The sequence below is a fragment of the Amia ocellicauda genome, chromosome 7 (assembly GCF_036373705.1).
Source record: "Amia ocellicauda isolate fAmiCal2 chromosome 7, fAmiCal2.hap1, whole genome shotgun sequence".
Taxonomy (NCBI): Eukaryota; Metazoa; Chordata; class Actinopteri; order Amiiformes; family Amiidae; genus Amia; species Amia ocellicauda.
The window spans coordinates 13,501,063-13,520,831 of record NC_089856.1 but is presented as its reverse complement, the minus strand read 5'-3'; the positions used below and the strand labels follow the sequence as shown (position 1 = coordinate 13,520,831).

At 49.2% G+C, this 19,769-nt stretch overlaps 2 protein-coding genes across 4 annotated transcripts; both read left to right on the top strand.

Moving 5' to 3' along the window:
- The first annotated feature begins 961 nt into the window (after window positions 1-961).
- Window positions 962-8,651, top strand: pa2g4a (proliferation-associated 2G4, a). Its single transcript, XM_066708543.1, has 13 exons — window positions 962-1,145; window positions 2,957-3,085; window positions 3,428-3,533; window positions 3,762-3,831; window positions 3,949-4,041; window positions 4,209-4,272; window positions 4,410-4,488; window positions 4,698-4,776; window positions 4,925-5,058; window positions 5,294-5,388; window positions 5,567-5,694; window positions 5,882-5,935; window positions 6,192-8,651. Exons 1-13 carry the CDS (start codon window positions 1,058-1,060, stop codon window positions 6,255-6,257), a joined length of 1,185 nt encoding a protein of 394 aa, XP_066564640.1. The 5' UTR covers window positions 962-1,057; the 3' UTR covers window positions 6,258-8,651.
- A 1,245-nt stretch (window positions 8,652-9,896) lies between these two features.
- Window positions 9,897-18,076, top strand: zc3h10 (zinc finger CCCH-type containing 10). 3 transcript variants are annotated; one of them, XM_066708542.1, is made up of 7 exons: window positions 13,738-13,973; window positions 14,904-15,004; window positions 15,122-15,469; window positions 15,605-15,671; window positions 15,804-16,313; window positions 16,464-16,885; window positions 17,046-18,076. In XM_066708542.1, exons 3-7 carry the CDS (start codon window positions 15,314-15,316, stop codon window positions 17,559-17,561), a joined length of 1,671 nt encoding a protein of 556 aa, XP_066564639.1. In that variant the 5' UTR covers window positions 13,738-13,973; window positions 14,904-15,004; window positions 15,122-15,313; the 3' UTR covers window positions 17,562-18,076. The 3 variants fall into 3 exon arrangements, 1 of the variants encoding a protein (XP_066564639.1); XR_010817352.1 differs by lacking the exons at window positions 15,605-15,671; window positions 15,804-16,313; window positions 16,464-16,885; window positions 17,046-18,076 and adding exons at window positions 9,897-9,956; window positions 10,077-10,103; window positions 11,321-11,343 and having other exon boundaries at window positions 11,674-13,973; window positions 14,904-14,977; window positions 15,122-15,136; XR_010817351.1 differs by lacking the exons at window positions 15,605-15,671; window positions 15,804-16,313; window positions 16,464-16,885; window positions 17,046-18,076 and adding exons at window positions 9,897-9,956; window positions 10,077-10,103; window positions 11,321-11,343 and having other exon boundaries at window positions 11,674-13,973; window positions 15,122-15,136.
- The last annotated feature ends 1,693 nt before the right edge of the window (window positions 18,077-19,769 follow it).

Sequence of the window (19,769 nt, the reverse complement as noted above, 5' to 3'; positions counted from 1 at the left end):
CAATTAACAAACTGCCTTCTGCTACAGCCAAATATTTCACATTCACATTCATGCATAGTTGAGTCTCTTGGCATTGTTGCCACGTTGGAGGTATGGCTTTTTGGACGCAAGTCTTCCATGAAGGCCACTTCTGACCAGATTTCTCCAGACAGTAGATGGGTGTACCAGGGTCCCACTGTTTTCTGCCAATCCTGAGTGGATGGCACTGCTGAACATATTCCGATTGGGAAGGGAAGTAAGCATGATGTGTCTTTCATCTGCTGCAGTAAGTTTCCTTGGCCGACCACTGCGTACGGTCCTCAACGTTGCCCGTTTCTTTGTGCTTCTTCAAGAGCTTGGACAGCACATCTGGAAACCCCTGTCTGCCTTGAAATTTCTGCCTGGGAGAGACCTTGCTGATGCGGTGTAACTACCTTGTTGCTGTGCTCAGTCTTGCCATGGTGTATGACTTTTGACAGTAAACTTCAGCAACCTCAAGCATTCTTACTTTACAGGATTTTTTTCACACCTGCCTAAAACATTTGCACAGTAGTGTAGGTTTGACGTTAAAAAATAACAATGGAAATGAATCGAATCGACAAAACCATGAGGTTCTAATATGGACTCTGTACTGTCCTCCCGGCGCCAATCTTGTAGAAATACACATCCCAGACTCCCACACGGCAAGGGCGCCATGGAGATGACGCAGCTCGTTTTCCAACCGACATGCACGCAACACGAGGCTACTCCAAAAGGTTCTTCCGTGTGCGGACGCCACGCTTGGGGAGAGGCGGATGTTGTATGTGAATACTTTGGGAAGTGTAGTTTTACGACGAGGCTGATTCCTATAGAAACCAACTGCAGGGCGTTGAGCAGAAAGACTACAAACGCGAATCGTCACGCCCCGCCCCGTTTGGTTTTGGCGGCCGGGGCCCTGGCCTGTGACGTGCGGCGCGTATGTGCGCGGGGGGCGGGTCGTGGAGGCCGGGCCGGAGCCACGGGATCGAGCCTGACTGACTGACTGAGCTCGCCGCCGACACCCTGGGGACAGAAGTGCCAGAGAGCCGCCGAGATAAAGATGTCGGGAGACGACGAGCAGCAAGAGCAGACCATCGCCGAGGACCTGGTGGTCACCAAGTACAAAATGGGGGGCGACATCGCCAACCGTGAGTGCACGGATATTTTAATTGTGGAAGGGGGAAGCGGAAAAAAGCGGGGTTTGGTGTGTTGTGTCGTGCGGTGACACGGTCGTGTAGCCGGCCTCTCTGAGCCACCGCCAGACAAGCGGCCATGTGCAGCGAGAGCAGCGTGGGGAGAGAGAGAGAGAGTGTGAGAGAAAGAGAGAGGATGTAATGTAGGGCCTAAGCGCCTAGTAACTCTATATAAGACTATTTGTGTATCTTTAAGGCCTTTGTTTTCAAGATATCGCATCTAGAGGCTCGGTTCTACCTGCAACCCCTTCTAATCGCATTAGTCCTAATTGCGCCGCTGTAGTGATCCGGTTTTCATGGCTGAGTTGCGGGTAGTGAGCTCACAGCACCAGGTCATCCCGTCCCCATTACACCCGCATTGCTGCCAAGTTTCCTCTCCCGTCCGTGTATGTGTGTATACATGCACATATAAAGAACCCCCCCCCTGTAACCTGTGCGTGTGTATAAATCGACATATAAATAATATAACGCACATCTGTAGAGCTGGGCACGGGTGCATAGGGAGATATCAGTAATGTACCTGTTCTCGTTGTCTTAAGTTCAGTCTTCAAACACGTGGGGTTGTCACGGATGGGAGCACAGTTATGATCTGAAGTAAAATACACGTCCAGACGTGTCACTGAAATGTTGTTAATAGCCGTAAGGATTATACTTGGACTCCGTGTCGCAGTGCACGGTGCACCGCCACGTTTGTCTCTCCCGCACGTTTAAAACCACAGTGCTGTAGCTAGCTAACCCACATAGGTGGCCGAATAAATACCTTAAATACACACAAGGCCGCTGCTCCCAGCCGGAGTTTCACTTGTTGAGCAGTTGGTTGGCTCTTGTGCGGGTCGCCCTGTGGCTCGTCTGGGTGCCGTTTGCTCTGCAGGGTCGACAGCCATCTCGCTATGGGATATTAATAGAAAAGAGTCACGACTCTCCCCTCTTCGCAATTTAGTACATTGTAGCTACAGTTGTTAGGTTGTTTTGCGTTGGTACGGTATCAATTGTGGCTCTCCAATCCGCACATGGCGTTGTGCTGTAACGTGTGTAATTAGGATCACTGCACCAGCTGCCCCTGCCATATCTCCTATTACTGTTCGTGCTTGTGCCTCTGTCTGTTCTGAAGCGGAGAAATGGGACCCAAAGCGTCTGCAACGACACAATACCAAGTGATTTTAACTTGCAAACTTGTTTCTGCGCAAACATACGGCAAGCCAGTACCTCTGAGACCCTGTGCTTTCACCTCTATCAAAAACGTATTGATAACGTACATTCAGATATAACTGATACTATATGATGTGGGCTATCATATAACCCCTGTATATTGAAGTATTACGAGTATTTAAATACGCTAGGTCTGTATATCAGGGCACCCCCTGTTGCTGCTACTATATCTTTCTCTAATTAGAATTGTATTGGTTGATAAATGGATTTAATTTGCCTACTTGTAATCTGTAATTGCATATTGTTCTGAACAAAAACTGTTTGCATCCCATTACTGTGCCAGGTCTGTGTAGATCATACATTAGCTGACAGTGTTACATAGTGTACATGTAATACCTGCAGGGGGATCATATAGTATACTATATCTTTAAATGATGAAATTCAGATTATTTCTATAGTAAGGTTTTACTGCATAGTCATATTCACAGAAGTACACAATCAAGGGGTGCCATCTTTATGAAGCCATAACTACCAATCAACAGAAAAAACTGGAACAAATAATTGCTGTTCAGGATGTACCACTTCCACACTGTAACACCTCTCCTCCCGTCTCTCAGAGGCTGTGCGCAAGGTGGTGGAGGCGGCCCAGCCCGGCGTGTCAGTGCTGGCTCTGTGTGAAAAGGGGGACTCCCTCATCATGCAGGAAACTGGCAAGATCTTCAAGAAGGAGAAGGAGATGAAGAAAGGTGAGGGGGGGGGCAGACATGGAATGAGGGAGGGAGAATTGTAATAGGAGAGAGGGAGGACGGTGAGAACAGAATGGATAGATTGGGAGAGAGTGGGGGGGTGTCTCTCTGCTTCAGCTGTGTGAATCTCTCGATTCCTCAGTGTGAATTGTCTTTAATTTAACCTTGACGTGTTTGTCTCCCTCTACTTCTCTCTCTCAATTCAAATTCAAATGAGCTTTATGGCATGACTGGAGTGCTCAGGTGTTGCCAAAGCTTTAAAAATGTATTACATTACATGGACAATACAATATAGTAATACAATACAATCATAATAATCTCTCTCTGTCTACGCCTGTGCAGGGATCGCCTTCCCCACCAGCGTCTCGGTCAATAACTGCGTGTGCCACTTCTCCCCCCTGAAGAGCGACCCAGACTACACCCTGAAGGAGGGCGACCTGATCAAAATGTAGGTGCCCCTTTCCTCGCTGAGTCTGTGTGGCGCGTGGGCCGTGGATCTGCCTGAGGGTGCATGTAGTATGTCTGTCTCTGCATCGTGTGTGGGGGTGCGTGTGGGCATTGTGTGTCTGGGATTCACCTCTACTATACATATTAAAATATTGAGATCCTACCGCTATAGTTCATATCTAAATTGTAACAAGCTGGTCCCTTCCTGACTTCTCCCTCTCTCCCTCAGTGACCTGGGAGTGCACGTGGATGGCTTCATCTCCAATGTGGCTCACAGCTTTGTTGTTGGAGCGACCAAGGTGAGAGAGGCTGAGCTGGTCTGGGTCCCATCTGTGTTGCTTGTCCTCAGTGCTTTATGAACCCTGGACTGAGACGGTCTTCTTTCTTTGTCCCCCTCTCATTCTCTCTCCCTGCAGGAGGCCCCTGTGACAGGGAGGAAGGCCGATGTCATCAAGGCCGCCCACCTGTGCGCGGAGGCTGCTCTGCGTCTCGTCAAGCCCGGCAACCAGGTAACCATGGCAACTAGTACCTGGGAGGAGAAGGGGGGTGGCCCTTAGGGGGAGGAGGGGGTGTAGGGATTTCAGAGAAGAAAAAACTAATTAAAAGTGCTTTGTCAGTACAGTTGTTTCATACCCTAGTTCTGATCTCTCTCTCTCTCTCTCTCTCTCTCTCTCAGAACACCCAGGTGACAGAAGCCTGGAATAAGGTTGCCCAGTCCTTCAAATGCACAGCCATTGAGGGTGAGTGTGCGCATTGGGAAGTGATTTGAATGGACAGTGCAGGGAGAGGGTTTTCAGTGACAGGCAGGTGTGTAAAAGTCCTTTTCAGAAGCTTTACTGCATCCAAAGCTTCATCCCCACACCTCCCTCTCTCCCAGGTATGCTGTCTCACCAGTTGAAGCAGCATATTATTGATGGGGAGAAGACCATCATCCAGAATCCCACAGACCAGCAGAGGTCAGTGTCCCGTGTGTGTGTGTGTGTGGCGGGGGGTTATGAGGTGCAGTGTGATGAGCTCGGCAAGCAAATGTGACCATGGACACTGAACACTGCTGCCTGTGTGTGGGCCTGTGTGTATTTATGAGATGTGATTGGCTGCTGCTTGTGCCCACCCACAAGTGTTCATTAATGAGTTGTGATTGGCTGTTGCCTCTGTCTACCTGCAGGAAGGACCATGAGAAGGCGGAGTTTGAGGTGCATGAGGTTTACGCTGTGGACGTCTTGGTCAGCACTGGGGAGGGCAAGGTCAGCTATTTGTCTCTCTTTCTCATGCCATATACAATGTTTTGCCAAAGCATTGCCAATGGGGTTATAAATAATACAAACATGAACAATAATAACACGGATGAATGGCGTTTAAAAAAAAAAGGAAAAAAAACTCTCCCTCCTCCAGGCGAGAGACGCAGGTCAGAGGACCACCATTTACAAGCGAGACCCCACCAAGCAGTACGGGCTGAAGATGAAGACTTCGCGGGTTTTCTTCAGCGAGGTGGAGAGACGCTTTGACGCCATGCCCTTCACCCTCAGGTACCCCCAATTCCCCCCTCACTCCCTGTTGTGAAATCTCCTTCTCTTTCTCTGATTTGTTTCCCTCTGCCCTGGTTAAGGTTACTTTTCTCTCAATTTAAGATGCTTCATTGGCTTGACTTGGCAGTGTTGCCAAAGCAAATTACACACTACATGTGCAATTCCCTGTTTATCTGTCTCTGTCCTGATCCCTCTGTTCTGATCACTCTCTCCCTCCCTCCCTCCTGGTGTGCAGAGCGTTTGAAGACGAGGGGAAGGCGCGACTGGGTGTGGTGGAGTGTGCCAAACACGAACTGTTGCAGCCTTTCAACGTGCTCTACGAGAAGGAAGGTGTGTCCTTCTGTGTCCTTGTCTGTCCATCTCAACACTGTCTCTCTCGGTGGCCTAGACCGTATAGTGCACCTCTGTCTCTGGGATGTTGGGCACTTCTGACACTTTCTGTCTATCTCTGAGTGCTGTGGAGCAGTGTCTTTATCTGTGCTAAATATGTCCCTCTGTCTGTGTCCAGGTGAGTATGTGGCCCAGTTCAAGTTCACAGTGCTGCTGATGCCCAACGGACCCATGCGGATCACCAGCGGCCCGTTCGAACCAGAGCAGTACAAGTCTGAGCACGAAGTACAGGACCCCGAGCTCAAGGTGAGAAGGTGGGGGGTTGTGGGTTTGCATGGGACCTTTGCAGAGACTGCCTGGGTCTGTATATCGGGGGTTGTAGAGGGAGGGGATGGTTATGTTCAGGCCACGCCCTCTTGGCTAAAGGGTGGGGCTCTTGATTTGGGACACTGGCTGTATACTTAATAGTGATTGTGATAATTGTTCCCCCCAGGCCCTGTTACAGAGCTCAGCCAGCAGGAAGACACAGAAGAAGAAGAAAAAGAAGGTAGTTTGACTCTCATTGTCGTTCATACTCGCTCTGGCAAGGACGTTTTGCTTTGTACTGAATTCCTGTGTTAAAATGCTGTTCTCTTTTCTCTCTCAATTTCAAAATCAAAGCGCTTTATTAGCATGACTAGTGAAAGTGTTGCCAAAGCAATAAAGATAATTGTCAAAACGGTACACATGAATAGTAACAATTACAATAGTCATGTCAATAGTGATTTTAACTGTAGCTACATTCTCTCTATGTTCGCTCTCAGGCTTCCAAGAACGCAGAGAATGCCACGACAGGCCAGCCAGCGGAGGAGACGGAGGCTGCAGAGTAACATGCCCCCTATTACAAACACAGACAACACACACACACACACTCACACATGCCCCCAAAGAAAACCGAGAGCAAAGCATACAACAAATGGCAACATTTGCCCCCCCCCCCCAGCCTCTCACATAGCACCTACAGAGAGGGAAGAACAAGAGAAGAGTGTAGTAGTTCCCATCCTTTATCTCCACCCCCCAGGAGGTGTTGGCAGAATGTGTGATAACTCTTTACCCCTTGATCTCTCTGTACTGGAAACTTAAGTGTAAACCGTAAAACTGAAGTAAAACGTTTCCCATTGACTGCTTCTCTCTATATCTCCCCCCGATTCGGTCAGGACCTTGCCTCCACCCTGCTGACCCAGTACAGTTCGGAACCCAGTCCAGTTCTAACTGGGTTACAGAGGGTGGGCCAAGACATACTGGGGAAGCTGCAGCTGGGGGCAGGGAGGTTGCAAAGGCCAGACTGGGGACTCAAACTGACTTGGGACAGTGTGTCCAGGCCCCCACACAGGACAAAGGCAGGCCCAGAAGCAAAGATGATGAGAGTGCACAATTAATCAGAGATTCGTTATGTATGAGATGAGTTTTTATTTTTTACAATTAAACTCATTTCAAATGTTAGTCCGCTTTGCTCTGTAGGTACCTTCAATAGGCAAATATACATATGTGTTTTTATACCTATGCATGTACACCTGTATATGTATGTATGTACATTTGCTTATGCAGTTTGATTTCTGCCTGTGAAAGATAGATGGAGTTAATACAGGATAATCCAATTAATCAAACCCTTCCAAAGGCCCCTGCCCCAGTTGATAAGTCCTGTCTCTGTAGAGGAGGAAATATTGATTACCTCCGCACACTGGGGTGGCTTCAAGAGAGTGAGACAAATCAGTCAGTTGAACTCCAGCAGGAACCCAAGGCTTTTAAATCTTACACACACACACACACACACACACACACACACACAGGCAAGGGAGGGGTGTGGTCTTCAACTCACTGTCAGATCTAGGACCGGGGCAGAGGGTTGTGGAAAATTCCACAGCACCCTGCCTGCTGAAGACCCACTTTTGAATCCAGAGATGAGAGAATAATGGAATTTGAAAAAAAAAAAAAAAAAAAAAAATTGGGCTGTTGTGGTTGTCGAAGGGAGGTGCCTGCTGTAGTGCATCTCCTGACCCTGCCCTCCCATTAAGCCCCTCCCCCAGCGTGAGTGAGTGGAGCGGCGGGTTCTTGACGGGTTCCAATTCGCTAACCTGATCTCCTGTTCTTTACATTAATTATGTAAGTCTTAATTTATGCTCATGCTCTCTAGTGCATCTCCTCTCACTCACCATTTTCTCCCACTTCTGTTTTTTCTGCTACCAATTCATCCGACAGCACTAGGCCATTTGTTGTGCGCCTGGGACCACACCAAAGGTTTAAAACCTGCTGCTGGTGCAGCAGCCTAAACTGCATCTCAACAGCTTTATGTGTGCCTGTGCGCACAAGCATGCGTACACACACCCTGGAACACCATTTAATCTGTCTTGGCAAGCACATGAGTGGATGGGGTTGAGTGTGGGAACACCAGCAACTGAGACCATTGGAGAAACAACAAAAAAAATCTATACATATTTAGACAATTGATTGGTTTAGTTTTGATTTTTATTTTAGTTAAAATTAGTCAGGCCTCCAGGTTGCAGTCTGGGAATCCAACTGCGTTCTTGAATCCTTGCCATATGGATCATGTTCAGAGTAGCTGGTGAAAACTGGGTTGAGTTCGTCCTGTGGCGTCCAGTATACCATGGCCCTCTCACACAAGTTGTCTATCAACGGGGGATGGTGGTTGCAGCAGCTGACTGGTATGTTACTAGAGGTGGGGTTGGCGGATGTGTGGTTTGACTTCGGTTTGGTGTGATTGATAATATCCTCTCCAGTGCTTATCTAATTCCTGTCTTGAGGAGGAGCGGAGTGGTTCTTGGTGTTGCTGGAGGAGGTAATACTGGCTGTTGAAGCAGAGTGAGCAATGATGTCATCAGTGTTCACAGCACAGAAGAGCTGCAGGAGAGCTCTGAGTGACGTGCATGGGTCTCATCACTGGGTTTGCTCTTCGTTCTCCCTCTCTATTGGGATGAATTCCCTAGTGCCCCCTGTCTGTGTCTCTGGGTTTTTCTCTCTCCCCACCCCCCCACCCCCCACCCTCCTGCTCCAACCACACACACACACACACACACACACACACACACATAGCCCCCCCGCCACTGCAGGGCAGGAACACAAGGTCATCAAGTCTCCCTGTCTGGAAGAAAAAGAAAAAATAATTTCCTTTTTGTTCTATTTTGGGCTTTTTTTTTTTTGTTTGGTTTTTGTTCTTTGCAAAAAACTGAAAAAATAAAATAAAACTTTATAAGAATACCAACCTACTTTGTGTCTGTGTCTCTGTGTATGAATGAGTATTTGTGAATGTGTTTATTGAAAGGATTTACCTCTGAGGAGTAGCAGTGAGCTGCTGGAGACATGGCCCCAGGAATGCATCTATTTCTCATACCTTTTAAGTTGTGTGTGTGTGTGTATATATATCTATACAAAATAAAGTGGCTATTTTGTCACTGGTAAACATGGCTCCCCGCAGTCGCTCTTGCTGACCAGGGTAGCAGGTGGAAGGTGCTGGACACAGGAGTCCCTGTGGGGACTCTCCTGATCACTGGAAATCTTGCCCCAGCCAGGCACATAAGAATGCACACACAAAGAAGGGGTGAGGGGTTAACGACATGCGTTTATTGTAAATTTACACCAGGGTGGTTCTGTGCTGCTTGTGCCCATGTGTGTTAGTCTGCTGCTTCTCTGAAACTGCACTGACTTCATAACTGCTGCTTCCTGCTGTAAGCTGTAGCCCTATTGCTTTACAAAAAGAAATTCCCTACCTTCTTGCATCACAATTGCCCCTTAACGGCACCCAGATCCCAACCTCAGCTGTGCATTTTGAGGCTGAGTTCCTGTGTATGTTTATGCAGTAACAATGTGACTTACTGAACAAGATAACCCTAATCTGGCCCCCTATGTTTAATGAATTGTAAAATGTGTCTTGATTCGAATTATGCTCAGACAACACATAATTTGTATGATTGTATTCTATATTAACTGTATATTTTACCTTTTCACTTCTAAAATATTGACACTGTAATTTGTATTATGCCTGCTTTGTATTCTTGCACTTTTGTTTTAATCTTATGGATAAGGATAAGGGCGTCTATCCATTAAACTATTCCTACATTTTCCGGTATCTAATTAAACCTTAAAAATAAACCTACAGCAGGCCTTCAACCCAAATCGTTTTATTTTTTGAATTAATCCTAAAAAAAGACAATAATTCCGTGATCAATATATTTATTTAAATATATTTTCTTATCTTTGTATAGCTTCATGATATACACTGTTCGTGTGAAATGTAATATACGTGTAATTGCATTTCTGTACTTCATAGCTACACATAAAATCTGAAATGTACTTTTAGGGGCAAATCTAGACACGGTTTGTATAGTTTTCACTATATTTAACATGCGTTGCAAGACTACACCATGCGGGCGACCAACTGTGTGCCAGAGAAAAACTCCATCCCCCATAGTGCTCGGCGAAGATTTTCCGCATTGCCGCGTCACAGCTCAGCGCTATAAATACCCGCCCCGACCTTCGTCACGTCCTCTTGGAGTTGTTGCCGTCTTCGGAAGGTACGCATCGGCTGTCTTCAGCGCAGTGGCTTGGCTTGAAATTTGATCGAAGTAATCCAACTCAATCCATCGCCATCCGTGGGTTTTACTAATTGTTTTATTTCTCTCTCTCGTTCACAGACACATCTCCACAAGATGAGAGCAAAGGTAAGATACTTTTTTAATTTTATTTTGGGGGGGGGGGGGTGGGGAGATTGACACTCGGAAAGCTGCGCTGTGTAATCGTGTTTTTCAGACCTTCAGCAAATAACTGTTAAACCGTAAATTTAGTGACGGGTATAACGTGTAATATTTTAATCGCAAGAAATTCGCAGCAAACCCAAATTTACGAATCCAGAACAAACGGCGTAATCGCGGCCTAACACCCCCTGCAGCCCCGGTTTGGATTTTGTACGCCAATTCGGAGTGCGACCGTTCGGCACCCGCAAGGTTCTGAGTAGCCGCGCTGTATTCTGTTTAAATTAACCTGTATGGTTGGGTCTGTCGACTTCCCGAAGCTGGTAGAGATGTATTTAAATGTACCAGTGATCAGTGTTGATCCCATTAAGGCCTAACAAAACGCGTTGTCTTTGTAGCAGTATTTGCAGTGTTTCGCGGCAGGTCTGTTGCTGCGCCAGTATAAATCCCAGCAGCACGCTGGTGTTTTGAGGCCTAGCTCGTGTTGAACCACGCTGTCTGTAGCAATGGTGTCCGGCCACTGCGAGTAGAGCTGTGCGCCGCAGTTAACTAACCCGTGCTGCTTTATCTCCACCCTGTCTATTTTGTGCAAATTGTCGTTATTTGGTGTTTAATTTGTGCTGGTATTCCCCTTACTCAAAGTGCGACACGATTTAAAATTACCTCTTTCAGGCTTGCATTGCCTTGAGCTGCAGTTCTCACACTGGCGTACTAGTTATTGCACTTAAATTGTATACCACTATTTGCGATTGATCATTCCTCCCCTGTTACTTTGTCTCCGATGCAGTGCTGTATTGAACAATCGTATGCTTAGTGTTGAGTTCTGGTACTGTTAAATTTTAAATGCGGATATTTTCTGCTCGTATCCCACTCTCGATGTGGAGCTGGTTAATGTATGACCAGAATTGGACCATGCATTCATAAAAGGGTTTCATTGACTCCTCAGTCTGCAGAGGAACTAGGACACATTGACCCCTGATTCGCAGCTCAATTTCCTTTGGTAGTTCTGGGTCCGTAGTGTCCAGCCCTGTGGAGCCACACTCCTGCAGGCTTTATAGATTGGTTTATCTTAATTTTGACCACCTGAATTCTGGTCTGACCCAGCACTGTCCAGCCTGGAAAGAGATCTGCCAGGTTGTGTAGTGCAGCAGGTCTGTTCTCTTCTCACTGTTTTTCTTCTCTTGCAGTGGAGAAAGAAGCGAATGCGCAGGTAAGCACTTTCCACCAGGGGTTTAACTGGGGGGGGGGGGGGGGGATGTGTGAATCTTGTATCCAGAATTTTGTTAGTGTAAGTTTTGATTAATTTCTTGGCAGATGCCCTTATCCAGGGTGATTTAGTGCATATTCTGCAGTCCTGTCGCAGGATTTCTGCCTGAGCTATTTTCCTAGTAAATTTAAATGCTCCTTATTCATACTCTCATGTACTTCTATTTCACCATGTAATCTACCTATGCCTTGGTTTAACACTCCTAGAGCAATGCCTTGATTGTCTACCCCTTTTGGGGCAGTGTTGTGATTAATTTACCTGTTGTGGTTGCAGGCTGAAGCGCAAGAGGCGAAAGATGAGGCAGAGGTCCAAGTAAAGGCCAGCTCCTCTACTGCAGCCGTGATGACCCCTCCCCTTCACCGCCACCCTGCAGAGCCAGAGGGCGGTGCCATCGGACGATCTCCAACACCATTTTCATTTGTGCCTGGTAAGGCCATGGGAGGAAGAGACTTCCCAAGATGCCAGCAACAGACTCCTGACTCGGGCCCGAGGGATTCTGTGGCAGGTCTTGGGAAAGCCTGTTCTTTGTGGGGATACTCTGGACTCTTGATCCCAGCCCTGTGTATGGCCACTTCTCACAAATAAAATGTTGTCTTTCGGTGTTAAAACAACTTTGCCTTGCCTTTTTCTTTCCCCTTCTAATGGTGCCACAGCCCTGTCCCATTTTCATCCCTGCTACTGTTCACAAGCAGTCAAGCACAAGCTAGTAGAGAACCACTTTTACAGCAACCTGTCTAATGAAATGTAAATACAATCTGAGTTTGCAGATGGGCCTATTTGGAATAATAGTTTTGGGATTGTAAATTGTACTGATCCCTCTAATCTCGCTGCAGGCAGTTGTCCTAAATCTTCCCAGGTAGGAACTTAACTGCCCAACAGTGTATTGGACTCTTGGCCAATTAAATGCTTCAACGTTTTATAGGATGTTGACTTAGTCCTTTACCACCCCTTGCCATTGCCAGAGAACTGAATGTTAATGTATCTACCATAGGCCACCAACATGGTTTTAGAGAATTTGACTGTCCATCTGGCCTCACAACTGTAGACCATGTCTAACCATGCTAGCCCAGCACCTCTACATCCAGCTTTTTCACCTGCAGGATCCTCTGAGACCAGCCATCTGGACAGCTGATAAAACTGGGTCTGCACAATCTCTTGGAAAGCATTTCAGGGAAGCTTATCAGTTAGTCCTCATCAGGGTCTTGATCGGACTGCAGCTCTCATGGACCGTCCTGCAGTCCGCATGCCATCTTGCTCATTTAACTTACCCAAACAATATAAAGCTCTCACTAGGCCGCAGTTCCCTATGTACATAAAAATCTGATGCGTGCTGTCTATTCACTGAAACCGACCAATAAACACAGACCGGATTAACATGTACAGTATTTCACAGTAGATTTAGATTGCACAACAACAAAAGAAACAGTTGAGATTGGTCAAAGTTCCCTCGCAGCGTTAACATTGGCTGCTGAACCATTGATACGATCAGGTTGTACATGTATACGCACACAGTTCTCCGCCATCTCCAGTCAGCTGGCATAGCACGGCCCAGCAGGCTCTGCTCCGGTGTGTCCTCTCTCTCGCCTGGCTGCTCCCCCTTGTCATGCCCTCTCCCTGCTTCTATGCAGAGTCGTCATTGGTGGCTAACAACATTAATGACCTCCACTGCACCCAATCCCTGATCCTAAACACAATTCAAGTGTTTAGTTGGTCAGTCAGTCATCGTGGTGTGTTGTAAGGCACAGGAAGTGTGTGCGCAGACTTAAGTGTTGCAGCCTTGTCTTTGGGTCGTGTATACCCGTTTATTATTGTGTCGCTCCCACGCTGGTCTATGTGACTTTACCCTTATAAACCACACTACACTTCACTGTTTTTACAGTACACCATAGTACACTAGCATTATAATCCACTTTGCAATACTGCACTTTTCTATGTTTCATCATATTGGTTTGTGTTTTTGCTACATCTGAAGATATTTGATCTGCACGCAACAGTGCTTTTTGTGCATTATATTTTATTGGATATTTATGTTTTATGGTAGTAATGCAGGGTAATAATATTAGTGATATAGTTTGGAATCGAAGTAGTAGTATAATTTAGGTTAGGATACAATTTTTTTTTTTTTAAATTCTTGTTCAACAATTTAATTTAAATAATTTGGGAGAATGCAAAAAAGAACAAGCAACTATTGTTTAGGCAAAAGCACAGACCAGCACTGTCCTCAAAAACAGATTGACCAAGAGTGAGAGAGGGCAGATAACGAGTAAGCGGCAGGGGGCGCTCTACCGATCCTGCGCAACCTCGCTGTTCTAGTTCAAGCTTTTGTTGATTTCTATGCTACTCTGAGTGGGACCTTCTTGCTTGGGAGGAATGGTGGTGGCGGAGTCGTCGGGCTTGGAGGACCAATGAGAGCGGGCCCCGCAACGCGTTGTTTAGGTTTTTGTTTTTGAGAAGCGGAAAGAAAATACAGTAAAATAACCAGGAAATCCAAAATTGAGCGTTCAATAATACAGGAAATGCGCACCTGGTCGCACAGGGTGAACGGCGATCAGGAGATGAGACGATTGTAATGGGTGAGTCAGAACGTGTTACCGGACACAGGCCCGTGACATATACTGACTGTATCGTTCATTTTTGGTGCCCTGGTATTTAATATTATAACAATATATTATTATTATTATTATTACTATTAGTAGTAGTAGTAGTAGTAGTAGTACTAGTAGTAACTACAATATAGTCGTTCGCTATGAGAAGAAGTAGCTGTTTGGGGCTTAACTAGAATATTGCGCAGTACACAACATTAAAACGTTAGTCCGGTGTCTGAGTGAGAGTCTATAAGTCTTGAGACGTGTGCATGTCTGAGAGAGAGTGTAAGTGTGTGTTAATCACACACACACACACACAGAGTGAGTGTATTAAAGTAAAAGAGAGAGAGTGAGTGAGTGAGAGGGAGTGTGTGTAAGTCACAGACAGAGAGTGAGAGTGTGTGTGTGTGTTAAAGTCAGAGTGAGTGAAGTACTCCCCCCTGAACCACACAACCCCCCCCCCCCCCCCCCGGGCTGCACTTTATTGGGACCCAGACTTCTCCAGTCTGCATGTCCCGTCCCTGCATGTGTGTGTGTTAATTACAGAGAGAGAGTGTGTGGTGTTGGGCAGGGCTGGCCCCTCTGAAGAGACTGGAGGTGTCAGTGGGAGTGATGGGGTAGCCAAGCTGAGATGTAGTGCTGCTTTAACATCACATGCAGATAGCATGTGGAGGGAGTCCACAGTCAGACAGGCGAAACATGAAATCAATATTGGCCGCTGATAAGGGAGTGTGGAAAGAGTCCCGAATCTGACCCGCACATCAAATCACCACTGAAGTGTATGTGCAACTGGAGCATCTGCTACAGGGGTAGATCCAACCTGCTCATTGACGCTGGAGTGTGTCAACAGTAATCCATCGCTATTTTCCTTTTTTTTTTTTTTTTCTCCCAATAATATTTTTTCTTCATCTCCCCCAGGAGCAAGCGGGGAACTCTGGGAGGCGGGGTTGGCTTGAGTTCGTCGCCATGACTACCACTGCCAATCCCAGTTGGTGAGTGGATGAAGGAACATGACTCAGGTGAACGTGTGATTGGCTAACTTGGCTATCCAGGACCTGTACTATGAGTGGCTATAATTCTTGGCTTTGATTCCATTCTTTTTCTTAACGTATTTATTTTTTCTAATTGTATTGCAGACATTCACACTGAGCTGAGAAGACCAAGAAAAGTCTCACACAAACATACACACACACACACACAGGAGTAGAAGAGTGCATATGTCAGTCCTGGACAGCCACACACAGGGGTAAACATACATAAAACACGCGTACGCACCCGCCCACACTCCCACATGTGTGGAGCGTGTCCCCGGCCCTGGGCTGAGCGCCATGCCTGACCGGGACAGCGCCTATCTGTCAGGAGGCGGCGGGGGGGGTGGCAGCGGCGGTGGTGGTGGCAGTGTTGGGGGGGGTAGCGACGAGGCAGGGGGCAGCGGAGGAGGAGGAGGGGGAGGGACAGTAGTTGGAGGGGTAGGAGGTGGGACAGTTGGAGGAGTTGGAGGAAGTGTTGGAGGAGGGGGAGGGGGGTCAGGAGCAGGAGGGTGTCTGAGCGGAGTGGGGTTAGGGGGGGGCACCGGGATGGGTGGCGGTGGGGCACTGGGCAATGGTGGCTGTAGCCAGGGGGGTGGGGGAGGTGGTGGAGCAGGAGGAGGTGGAGGAGGAGGTGGTGGCAGTGGGGGGGGACTAGGTGGAGGGGTTTGTGGGGGAATCGGGGCTGGAGGTGGAGGAGGAGGAGGGGGGGGGTTGAACGGAGTAATCGGAGGAGGTGGGGTGGGCCTGGGCGTGGGCGCGGGCGGAGCAGGAGGGGTGCTGGGCGTAGACGATGTGTGCCGGGACTTCCTGCGCAACGTGTGCAAGCGGGGCAAGCGCTGCCGCTTCCGCCACCCCGACTTCAGCGAGGTGCCCGACCTGGGGGTGCAGAAGAACGAATTCATCTTCTGCCACGACCACCAGAACAAGGAGTGCTCCCGACCCAGCTGCCGTTTCGTGCACGGCTCCAAGGAGGACGAGGACTACTACAAGAAGACGGGGGAGCTGCCGCTGCGGCTCCGGGGCAAGGTGGCGGCCGGCTTGGGCCTCTCACCCACTGACCTGCCCCTCAGCCGGGGGGAGGTGCCCATCTGCCGGGACTTCTTAAAAGGCGAGTGTCAGCGGGGAAGCAAGTGCAAGTTCCGGCATGTCAAGAAGGACTACGAGTACGAGCCAGCCAGAGGGGTCGGGGTGGTGGGTGGGGTTGTGGGAGGAGTGGGGGGCGGTGGAATGAGTGCTGGTGGTGCCGGGAGCATGAGCGGGTGTGGTGGTGGTGGTGGTGGTGGTGGTGTTGGTGGCAGTGTTGGCAGCGGGGGTGGTGTTGGTGGCTGTGGTGTGGGGGGTGGGGGCATGGGCATGGGCATGGGGATGGGGGGTGGGGTAGGGGTGGGGATGAGTGGCTTGGTGGGAGGCGCCGGGGGAATTATGGGGGCTGGGGGGTGTGGGGGAGCTGGGGTTTCTGGACTGGTGGGCGGGGCTGGGGGTGGGGTTTTGGGGCTGGGTTTAAGCATGGGCAGCTGTCGGGATCAGGGTATGCTTGGAGGAGGGGGTGTGGGAGGTGGGGGTCTATCGCTGGGCCCCCCTGGCCCCCGCAGATTTGAGCGTGGCCCTTGCTCCTTATACGAGCCGCTGTTCGAGGGGGCGCTCTTCGAACCTGGCGTTCTGGAGGACCCCCCCGACACCGCCATGCAGCTCAAGAGGCGCAGGCTAGAGGGGTTGCGCCTGGCTGAGGGGGGTGGCCACGGAGGCGGTGGAGGCCATTACGAGCTAGGGCTGCAGGCCATGCCCCCCCCGCACCGCCCACTGGAGTACCGGCTGCTGGAGGAGGAGAACGCCCTGCTGAGGAAGAGAGTGGAGGAGCTGAAGAAACAGGTGAGATAGAGCAGGAAGGAGGGCAGCTGGGTGGTGGGGGAAGGGTGGACATATAAAGGTGATGCATAAGATGATTATTAAAACCTTGTCCTCACTCTCCTCTCCTCACCCATCTCCCTCTTCTCCTCCTTCTCCTCTCTCTCTTCTCGCCCCCTCCAAGGTGTCAAACCTGATCGCCACTAATGAGGTGTTGTTGGAGCAGAATGCCCAGTTCCGCAGCCAGCCCAAGGTCATGACCCTGTCCTCCACACCGGCGCCCTCCGAGCAGAGCCTGGCGCCCCCTGTGGGCTCTGTGAGCTCCTACAACCACGGCATTGCACAGACACACACCACGCTGAGCAGCGCCGCCATGCAGCCCCGCCCTGTCAGCCAGCAGGACCTGGTTGCCTCCTCCAATGCTCCCCCCTCGGCACCCCCGCCCAATGCTGCCCCCCCCTCGGCGCCCCCGCCCCACCTGAACCCCGAGATCACGCCGCTTTCGGCAGCGCTGGCCCAGACCATCGCCCAGGGTATGGCACCACCTGTGTCCATGGCGCCTGTGGCCGTCTCTGTGGCGCCCGTTGCTGTATCCATGGCGCAGCCGATGCCTGGCATCACCATGAGCCATGCCACCACACCCATGGTGTCCTACCCCATCGCCTCGCAGAGCATGCGCATCACCACCCTCCCGCACTGACTCTTTGACACACTGAGCCTGTGACACACTGATCCTCTGATACTCTGAGATTGTGACACGTCACCTGGACACAAGCCAGTGTGTGAGCTCAGTAACTGACCGTGTGTGACTGACTGTGACATACCATGTGAATGTAAGAATGACACACTGACTGTGTTACTGGACTGAATGAGCGAGCGAGGCAGGGAGAGGGCAATCTCGTCAACTGTGTCAGAATCTCCAATACCAGCAGGGCGGGCACCACAGAACCCTCTACTTCCTGCCCTGCAGCTGCTGTTGACTCCGGGGTGGGTGGTGGGCTGTGGCAGCAGTCAGTTCTGCAGAAGCTAGCCAAAAATCACAACAGCCAAAAATGTTGGAAGGGATAGCAGAGACACTTCATGGATTCTCAAAAAAACGAAAGGACAAAACATCATAAATAACAATTTCTATTTCCATTGTTTTAACTCAGAATGTTTGTTTATTGGTGTTTTGAGGAGGCTGTAAACAGACATTAAAAACTAAACTAAAAAATATGCTAATCTAGGATTTTGTAATGAAAAAAATGCAACAGACAGAGATGATGTGTAGTGTTCCCACAGGCCAGAGTGTGTCTGGTTTGTGTTGGAGGCAGGGGGAGTGGGGGGCAGGTTGTATAAAGTATGTAAATGTAATTTCTGTAGATAATGCTTTGAGAGTGTGAGTGTAATGACACTGTGCATGTGAGTCCCAGTGTAATGCACTTGTGTTGTATTGGGACCAGTTACAATGTTAAAAGTATTTTATTTTGACCATGGTCAGTGTACAGAGGAACGGCCCTGTTACAATGGGGTGAAATGCACGGCTGAAATGGGCCGGTCACAATAAGGGTCTGAGGGAGTAAGTACTGAGTAGAGCAGAGCAGTCCTGTTACAGCTGTCATGGCACCATGTGACCAGAAGGGGGCACTGATCTGTGAATATTTCCAAGCAGCCAAATTGTGCAAGCACTAATGATGAGTCATCCCCACTGGACCATCCTGTGAATCAGCACTGGCTGCAGGACATGCAGTGCGATGCCATGGACCAGTCTGGTGGCCCTGGAATGACTCGGCGCGTCAGGTGACCCAAAACCCCCCTAGAGTGCTGGCATGTGACTGGTCGCTGTAGTTGGTGGAGAAACGGGGGGAGGCGGTGAGTGGGCACGGGACACGCCCCCTCAGGAGCTGCTCACAAGAACTGGTTGTCAGGAAATGGGGAAGACTAGCAGGGTAGTGGAAGCTCCAGCTGAGGGAAGGGCTGTGGTGGTGGTGGTGGTGGGTGAGGTGAAACTGCAATTAATTGCTTGATTGGTTAATTAGCCCCAGCCTTGGAGGACTCACTACATCTTCCAGTTCTTATCTCGGCTCTGGTACCGGCACGGAGAGAAGTGTGGGCAGTTCATGCTCAACTGAGCATGCACTGCCTGCTCTTCTCTCCCCATGCTGGTGTTGGTACTAGAGCAGTGCATGAGCGGCTCTGTTCCTGGAGAGAAACGGTGCTGCAACTGTCACAGGCCTTTCTCTCAGAAACAGCACAGTTGTGTGTACACCCCCCCCCCACCATCTCGGGCCCAGCTGCTGCTGCTCCCTGGTCTGCTCATGCGCTGTGAGTGGTGGTGGGGGGAGGAGTGCAGCTGTTGGAAGAGCCAGCTGCCCCTGTGTGTAACCCCCTGCCTTCAGCACAGGGCAGCCACTCCCCTGTACTGCATTACAGTCGTTCCTTTTAATTTGTCTTTACATTTTTCTCTCGGCCTCTCCACTTTTTGTTTTTTTCAGCTTTTGGCTCCAGGCTGCTATTTCTCTCTCTCTCTCTCTCTCACACACACACACACATTTCTCTGTCTCCTGCCTAGACATCTGTTGTTCTTATCATTCACCTTCTGTCTCGCTCTACTTTGTTTAGTTCCAGAGAACAAGAATTCAAGCGAGAGGAACAAATAGTTTTCCTCCATACATCTCTCATCCCCCACCTCTTTCAAGCTGTTTTCTCCCAGCGATAATGGCTGGTTATTGAAGTTAAATCACACACAAGCACCCTGTTGTACATTAACCTCAGGAGAGTGATATGTCAGGAGCCTAGAGTGGAGGAGAGACAGGGCTGAGTACAGAGAGGGGAGGGGGAGGGAGAGTAAGGACACAAGGAGCTTGTTGATAAGAATATAAATACATTCTTGAAATTCTTTAATTTGTTGCCCCAATCCAGATAACAG

Coding starts and splice junctions, on each gene's coding strand:
- pa2g4a (XM_066708543.1), top strand. CDS start 1,058: ATGTCGGGAGACGACGAGCAGCAAGAGCAGACCATCGCCGAGGACCTG. Junction 1,146..2,956: donor GGGGGGCGACATCGCCAACC/GTGAGTGCACGG, acceptor CCCGTCTCTCAG/AGGCTGTGCGCAAGGTGGTG. Junction 5,389..5,566: donor CGTGCTCTACGAGAAGGAAG/GTGTGTCCTTCT, acceptor GTCTGTGTCCAG/GTGAGTATGTGGCCCAGTTC.
- zc3h10 (XM_066708542.1), top strand. CDS start 15,314: ATGCCTGACCGGGACAGCGCCTATCTGTCAGGAGGCGGCGGGGGGGGT. Junction 15,470..15,604: donor GAGGGGTAGGAGGTGGGACA/GTTGGAGGAGTT, acceptor GGCTGTAGCCAG/GGGGGTGGGGGAGGTGGTGG. Junction 15,672..15,803: donor TGGCAGTGGGGGGGGACTAG/GTGGAGGGGTTT, acceptor TGCTGGGCGTAG/ACGATGTGTGCCGGGACTTC.